This window comes from Diadema antillarum, unplaced genomic scaffold, assembly GCF_040938485.1.
Source record: "Diadema antillarum isolate AM-2024a unplaced genomic scaffold, OU_Dant_1.0 scf00000012, whole genome shotgun sequence".
In the NCBI taxonomy this organism is placed as follows: Eukaryota; Metazoa; Echinodermata; class Echinoidea; order Diadematoida; family Diadematidae; genus Diadema; species Diadema antillarum.
This window is the reverse complement of record NW_027270901.1, coordinates 659,915-668,507: the sequence shown is the minus strand read 5'-3', so window position 1 is coordinate 668,507 and position 8,593 is coordinate 659,915. Positions and strand designations below refer to the sequence as shown.

The 8,593-nt window shown below is 44.7% G+C and overlaps 1 protein-coding gene across 1 annotated transcript; it reads right to left on the bottom strand.

The window, feature by feature from the left end:
* Positions 1 to 577: 577 nt before the first annotated feature.
* LOC139721023 (uncharacterized) lies at positions 578 to 6,406 on the bottom strand. The gene has a single exon (XM_071632358.1). The coding sequence runs from the start codon at positions 6,294 to 6,296 to the stop codon at positions 1,107 to 1,109; it is 5,190 nt and encodes a 1,729-aa protein (XP_071488459.1). The 5' UTR covers positions 6,297 to 6,406; the 3' UTR covers positions 578 to 1,106.
* Positions 6,407 to 8,593: the final 2,187 nt, after the last annotated feature.

Here is an 8,593-nt window from a genome sequence, read left to right as displayed (position 1 = left end):
GAACAAACTTGAAACTACAGTCATCAATGTACTAACTCATAGTATTAACTTAGCTCTATCACTTCTGGTTCTAGAGAAGAAGATTTTTACAGATTCCTTAATTTTGGGGGGTTTGGGCCCCCCTGGGGGCCCCCTGGGTGGGGCATGGTGCCCATTTTAACAAGTTGAGTTCCTAACCCCCTAGGGATGCTACCTGCCAAGTTTGATGAAAATCGGTCTTGGGGTTTTCAAGAAGAAGATGAAAATGTAAAAAGTTTACGCACGACGCACGACGGACGACGGACGACGGACGACGCACGACGCACGACGCACGACGCACGACGCACGACGGACGCCGGACGAAGGGTGATCGCAATAGCTCACTTGAGCCTTTGGCTCAGGTGAGCTAAAAATGAAATAGATTTCCATATCTTTTTCTTGTATTAAAATCAAGACACAGATGCCTATCTACATACATGCTTCAGTCATGAATGTGACTCGACAGGGGCAATTTTAAACAGAAATGATAGTCAACCTCAAAACAGAAATAACAACATAATCTTACCATCACCCCCCCCCCCCCCCCATGAAACTGCCATTACATTCCTCATGCCTGTTGATTGGGAGCAAACTTTTCAAATCGCACCTGTGACAGATTCATCAAATACAGATTTTCATAACATCATCTGCAAGGTTAATACTACCCTCTGATTTGAAGAAGTCTACTTATGAACATATTTACAGTACACCCCCTTGCTTAAACATATGGACTGGATGTGAACACACATTGACAAAATGACATTGTTTTCAGGCGACTAATAATAATGCCAGTATTCTGCAAGAGGTGCTATTATACTGAGGATGACTGAGTGCACTCAAACATTAAAAGAATAACAAAGCAGTCTCTATCACAAGGCATGAACAATGCTGCATCTATATACATTACTGGACAAGAAAGCAGACTGTTTTGGCCCATAGCACAACACCAAATTGTTGTAGAGAGTTTCCAACATTTCCTTGATGGATCTTATCAACTCTTGCTTGCACTGTATGTAGAGATCAATTCAATTCTTGAAAACCAGTTGATGTAAGTATTAAGTGTCTCTCCTGTTTTGGCAAGAATGCAGTCAAAGGACGTGAAGTCTCACAATGCGGCCATTGAGGGGTCTGTTGTTTCTTTCTTTGACAGCACGATTGGCTTCTGCAGAGGTAGTGAAGACGATTTTTGCCTCTCCAGTAGCCTTGCCTGTTGCCTCATTGGTGTTCACCTTAACTGCTCCTGGCACTATGCTGAACCCCTTGAAAAATTCCAATATTGAATCAACAGTGATGGTCAAAGGCAGATTTGTAGCACTGATTACACAACCCTTCTGTTTTTCAAAGCTGATGGGTCTTGCAGGTGATTCCTTTGGAGTGGTGGCTGGAGGAGATTTCTGCTTATTTTCAGCCTTTTCCTCTCTCGACTTTGGTTCTTTAGCTGAAGGTTTAGAATCTCCTCCCTTATCAGAGGCATCATCTTTCCGTGAAGAATCAGACCTGGCTGTTGACTTTTGGGGATCATCATGCTTTCTGCTATGTTCTTGGCCATGCCGATCTTGGCCATGGTGATCTGAGCCAACAGAAGGTCCTGGACGCTCAACTTGTGGACGATCACTTCTGTCAGGTGGACCTTCCATAGGTGGCCGAAATTGGGGACCAGAGTGGGGTCCTCGCAGGTCGAAAGGTGGACCTCTAGGACCTGGAAAAGGACGATTTCCATGGAAACCTCGAGGTCCAAAATGCCCACGGGGCCCTGGAGGTCCTCGGGGTCCAAAGAGCGGATTAGGGCCACGTGGTGGCAATTGTTGGTCTCTAGGTCTCCCCATCCTAGTGTTCTGTTGCAACTCTCCTGCTTCTTCTAGGGCCCTGATCATCATCATCTTTGAACACACATTGACTTGAACACTTCGATTATTCAGAGGTTGAAGTCTTCTTTCTTCTGCCATCATTGCCTGATGTCTGTCAGTAAATTCAACAAAGCAGTGCCCATTTGGCTTGCCACCTGCATTCACCATTATATGAATTCCCCCTGGCACAATTCGAAGCCCTGAGAGGAAGTGGGCAATGTCAGGCCAGCGAGCACTGTATGCAACATTGCGCAGATGGGTGCAAACATATGACTCATCAGGAGCATTAATATCAAGTTTTTCAGGGGTCTGCACTCTGTGCTCCTCCCTCTCTCTGGACCTGGGACCATGCTGCTCCCCTGGTCTGCCACCTTGGCCCTCCTGAGATGAAAACTGCATATCAGTTGCACCTCTGCGATGTCCTTCTGGCTCAGAATCCATTCTTTCAGTATCTCTCCTGTCATCTGGTCTGAGATCTGCATCACCAGGGCCATGTCGCATTCGGTTTGGTGATTGTCTCTCTCTGCCCCTTCCAGGCGGTTCAGGATGGCGACCATGAAAAGGAAAGCTGTCACGCCCTTCCTGTGGAGGAAACTGCATCCTCCCAGATTCATTCCTGCGACCATCCCCAAATGAAGCACGTTCTCTAAAAGGCTCAGCCTCCATCATTTCTTGTTCAGGAGCCATGCGTCTGTCATTGCTTGGAAAACCATGTCTGTCAAAAGGGCTACCGTCTCTCCTGTCCACTGGACCAGAACCCATTCGTCCATCTGGTGCTCCTCTTTCAGGAGCATTAAACAAAGTACGATGATGATCATCCCTAGGGCCTCTATTCTGTCTGTCCCTCGCAGCTTCAGGGTGTTCCAAGAGTGCCTTTCTTTGGCGACCTGAATTATCTTCATCCTCTCTACGTCTCTTGTCCATGAAGTTTCCTCGTTTCTCCATGTCCATGTCAGGTCTGCCTTCCAGTGGGCTAGTGTGCCTGTTATCCATAGGGCCACCAAATCTGTTTTCCATTGGCATTGGACCACGATCACCAAGCAGGCCAGGTCTTCCTCTGTGTTCATCATGGGGGTCACCAATCACTATCATGCGATCTCTCTTAGCATCATACACACTTGCCCTATTGTCCCTTGAATCTCTAGGCATATCATCCCTTCTGTCTTCCCTAGGTCTCCACGGTTCTCCACGTCTGTCATCCATTAAGCCACGTCTGTTTTCAGCAGGTTCAATAGGCATGTCTTCAGGTGGTCTGTCTTGTGCATCTCCTAAGAGCCCTCTGTGTCGATCACTCATAAATTCACGTCTGCTCTCCATTTCTTTTCGCAGCCATTCTTGCTGGTTTCTGTCAAACATTGCCTGGCTATCACGATTGCCCCTATTGGCTGGATCTGGCTCTCGTCCTGGAGTAAATCTATGGCTAGTATCGTCAGCATGTCTTCTGCCTTCACTGATAAAGTCTCTATCATCTCTTCCCCTTGCATGATCTGAGCTTTTCTCTGCAAATGATTGACCATGACCAATATCTCTCCTTTCATGACCAAACTCCATGGCACTTCTTTCAATTGGATGGTCTGGTGTTTTGAGAAGACCATGTCCTTTTTCACCTTCCTCTGGTACAATAGGATCTTGCACTGGCCGTGGAAGCAGTGATTTTGAGTTATCTTTTCTGGAATCTTCAGGCCATGAACCTCGTTCTTGTGAGTGGGAGTCGCCACGATCTTTATAACTTTCTGATCTAGATGAAGGCTTTGAAAGAGATGAAGGTTTTGAAAGAGATGCATCCCTTGAATCTCTTTTCTCAATGTTGTTATCCTTCTTGGCAGAATTGTTTCTTGAAGGGCTCTGGCCTCTCCTTCCTGACCGTGTGGAAGAATCCCTATCTCTTGAATCCTTTCTTGAAGGGCTGGATCCTCTCCTACTTGAGCCATTCCTTCCTGGTGAACTGCGACTACTTCTGCTAGATGGGCTTCTACCTCTTCTGCCAGGGCTACGCCCTCTTCTGCTATGAGGACTACTCCCTTTGCGTCTGTCTGGACTCCTTCGCCCAGGAGAGCGTCTCTCCCCTTTCTTTTTGATATCATTTCTCTTGGCTTCAAAGCTTTCTCTAGATATGATCCTTATACTTACAGATCTCCTTCCAAGATACCGGCCACTCTTTTGACAAGCTTTCTGTGCGTTGTCAGAATCAATGAAGTCGACATAAGCTGTGACACTTCCAGATGTATCCTTAGCCTGTTCAATGGCAATGCCATTGGGCTTAATTTCTAGCCCACCGAAGAAACTCTCAATATCTAGTGACTGCATAAGGGACGGCACACCTTTCACTTCAACAGCTGTGTTTTCTGATCGTAATGGTGACCTACTACGATTTCTTCGTTCTGTCTCTTTGCTTTTTGTTTGCTTGTCATCTCTCTCCCACCTTCCTTCACTGCATGCTCTCACATCAATATATCGCTTGCCTATTAGCTGTTTATCCCTCCTGAAGGCTTCCTCAAGATCTTGAGAACTTTGTACTTTCACATTTGCTGCACAATTGGGGTTACCTCGCGAGTCTGGAACAAACTGTATTCCCCCAGGCAAGATGTTGATACCACGTAAAAACTCTTTGATGTCATTTTCTGTGCAATGGAATGGCAGACCACTTAGGTTAATAGCCAGAAAAGGACTGGAAGACTGAAGATTGCTGGGAGGTTTGGGTTCTTGTACAGTACCTATGGCATAATTCAAAGCTGTTGATTTCTGCGGATCTGTCAGAGTTGGGAGAAGTGCTTCAATAGAAGAGGGAGGAAGTTTAGACACTTTCTCGAGGGCCTCTGCAACAGATGGTTTCAGCCTTCGACTGTCAAAATCTAAAGAAACTTCCTGGGAACTGCTAAATGGAGGCATAGAATATTCATTTGATCTCGCATCACCTCCCGCATCATAGGGCATTCTTGAGTCATACCTTCCATAATGTGAGCCATCGACACCTGTCCTGGGCATGTTCGGATAGCCATCTGGAGGTACGTTCATCCGTCTTTCTGCATGTGATCTCTGGTTGAGGTACTCATCTTCTCCTCTGCGAGAGGCATGCACAAAGTCTTCACGGCCAAAAGGCTCTGGCTCAGTTGACTTGCTTCCATAACTGACGTCACCTTGAGCCTGCCGTGAAAGGGTGGTCTTGGAAGAGTCATCAGCTACCCAATACTGATCTCCACGGCCATGTGGCTCTGAAAATCTTGTCCCTCGTGAAGCCTTGTCATATCGCATGTGGAAACCGGGTGATGATTCATCAGAGGTTTGTTGTCGATAGGTATCTACTGGAGGCTGACGTTCATCAAATGGTTGTCGTGGATAATTACCTTGTTTAGGAGTACGATCATCTTCATCAGCAGTTGCCTGCATGCGGGAATAATCAAGTAAACCTGAAGGCCCGCCTGGTGGATATGATGTTGAAATACCTTCCATTGGATCATCAAGCATGCCTGCTGAATCTCTGCCGGTAGGCTTTGACATTCCTGGCGTTCCAAGAAGACTTCTTGGCTGATCTCTTTGGTAAGGTGCACCATGATCAGAAGGCCATGGGTCACGTGAATTGGCAAATGGCTCGGATTGATATCTCCGTTCACTTCGATACTCGGCCGACTTTTGCTCATCAGGATTGATACGGTGTTGTCTATTTTCAAAACGAGGAACATCTCTTTCAAATCCGAAATCCCTGCTGGGGACTTGCCTTGCTTGTCCACCATCTGACCTTTCTGGCATGCTCATCTTTCCACTAGATTCCATGAACTGACCTGCGGTGTGAGCCCGTCCAAAAGAATCTCTATCAGCTCCTTCACGGTATCTTTCTGCATCACTTGGGTAAACGTCACCTTTATACATGCTGGAAGAGGACTGGCCAGAGCCTGTCATTCGGTCTGTGAGATTAGGTGGATAGGCTGAGTCATATCCTTGCCCAGCAGGAGAGGGATCTCGAAAAGCATCACTCCCACTACGGTGCCCGTCTGGTGGATAGTCACTTGGTCCCCTGCGTTGATCGTACATTGGGTGATAATTCTGATAGTTTTGACTTTGAGAACTCAGAACATTCCCCTCTCTGGAATGAACATCTGGTTGAGAAGTGGGTAGGGTCATCTCAGTTGAAGTGTTTGGAGCGAATGGGTCAGGCTTTCGAGACTGTGCCGTGGCGCGACTCTCTGCGATGACTTCCTGCATCTCGGCCTTGCTGCTGAGAAGTAGCATGATGCGACTGCCGCACAATGGCTGCTTCTGTCTCTGCATTGCCTTTCGAGCATCATCATCAGTAGTAAACGCAATGAAGACATCACCTTCTTCACCACCAATGATATGAACGCCACCATCGGGGATGGAAAGGCCCTCAAAGTGTTGTCGAATATCTTTAGCGGTCGCCGACCACGGCAACCCTTGCAACCGGAGTATAATCATGGTTGACTTACTTCCGTCCTATACCTGAAAGTACAGAAAATACAGAGACGAGAAAGGGGAAGATTAGCTGGATTTCGTTTTTTGTTTTCATTTTGCAACGCTGGGGTGGATCCAAGAATCAGGCAAAGGGGGGGGGGGCAATTCTGTTTTATATTTCTGGTGCCACTTCCCGGTTTTATCAGCTGACAAGCAAAAAAACAAAACAAAACAAAACAAAAAGCCTTAACAGGTATTTTCTCGTACCACTTCTGGGGTCTATCGGCTGACACGCAACAACAAAACCATTAAAGGTGGACCAGCGTCCCCTTTCATTTTTCTTTTTTTTTTTCATCTTCTATTTTTTTTTAAAAAGAAGAAAACAAAATTAAAGGGAAGGGACCCCGGTGCACCCCCTCTGGATCTGCCACTGCAACATATGTTAACTGCAGTATTAACGATGAATCTACTGAACGGTAAATTCATTCATTTTCTGTAACAATGAAAGCAAGAGCTGGGAAAATATCCGGGGTTTACTACCCTTCCAGTGGGGAAAATACGAGTCACACTTACTTGAAATCATAACGAGAACTAGAATTGTCACTATGGCGACTGGTATGGATCCACTGTAATGCATGATTCTCCTAATACATCTATAGTACATGTGGACAATGTGTGATGACAGTTTCACATAATTGACAAAATATTGAAATGATATGTTTGTCACAAATGTGTTGAATGTTTACCTTCCTTGACTTGGGTTTAATTGGATGAATGGATGAGCATGTATTTGGGGATTTGAGGACTTTTACTTGACTTTGACCCTTTTATAAGTTTATGCATAGAGTAATTTTCAAGGTATGGAAAAAAGTGCAATTTCTGTATTGAATACTAAATTGTTCCATTTTCACCTGACCTTTGACCCTTGACCTTTGACCTTTGACCCTATGACCTATGAGGCAGAACATGCATAATTTCAAGACAACTTGAGCAACTTCCGAGATATGGAAGCAGAAGAAAAGTTCTGCACTTTCACTTGATCTTTGACTTTTGACCTTTTTTTTTTTTTGGAAAAGAAAAACTTCCCAGAGAATCTCTATTGGGTAATACATGTATACACCAGGTTAAAAAAAAAAAAAAAAAAAAAAAAAAAACTCCTGCAGGCATGTATGAGGGAAATAATAACATTTGAAGGGTTGACCTTGACCTTTGACCCTGACCTTCAACCCATGAACCCAAAATTCCCCAGATAATCACTGCCAGTCAGTATATGCATTTATACTATGTTCCATGCAGATAGCTTGAACCATTCTTAAGATATGGAGTAAAAAATAAAATTTCAACATTTTTTGCTTGACCTTTTGACCTTTGATCTCATGACCCAAATCTCTCACCAATGAATCTTCATTGGGTAGTTCATGTATACGCAAAGTTTCAAGAAAATATTTTCAGGCATTGCAAAGATATTGGGGAAATAGTGAAATTTTGAGCATTTGACCTTGACCTTTTGACCTTGAGCATGCGCACCCAAAAGCCGATAGGCACAACTTCACCCCCTCATACACATACATGCCAAGTTCCATTAGGATAGGGTTTTTTAGTTACGCTGTCCACAAAATTGATTACGGACGGACGGAAGGTCGGAAGGACGGACAAGCCGAAAACATAATGCCTCCGGCACCACTTCGTGGCGGAGGCACAAAAAGATATACCACGATGTGCATAACAGTCACGTCAGAAAACGTTTTAAGTAAGAATATCAATATTCGTAAAGTTATAGGGGGCAAAAGAAGCTTTCGTGATAAACAGAAAATTTGACATATTGTATACTTGATATATTGCACAAATGACACGCAAGTTTACAATAGTCAGATGTGCGAGTAATTTTGAAATGTCAATCGATGACAGCAGTGAATGAAAAGGGCGGGTATCTGTCTTCCAGATCATCGCAACCTGCTACTATCACACCAACTGCTCTAAATAACCAGTAGGTGTAACAATGCCGGTAAGACTTATCCAATCTTTTGAACTTGAAAAGACGACGATCCAATCAATAACTGCAAACACATAAGACACAGGACACTGAAATATGGATTGATGATGGCATACATTTTTATTTATTAAAAGTGATGGCAATGTGAATTGAACTGTTTGTTTAGGTTTTTCGGTTGCATTCAAACTATCGTGTCCTAGTACACGGCGAGAACACTATGCATTGGGGTCTGAATATAAATTGGATAAAGGTATGAGGTACATGTTACTCCACTCCACAACTGCACAAAGTTTGCACGTCATCCTCCCGCGAATCCATAAACTTGACT

Coding starts and splice junctions, on each gene's coding strand:
- LOC139721023 (XM_071632358.1), bottom strand. CDS start 6,296: ATGATTATACTCCGGTTGCAAGGGTTGCCGTGGTCGGCGACCGCTAAA.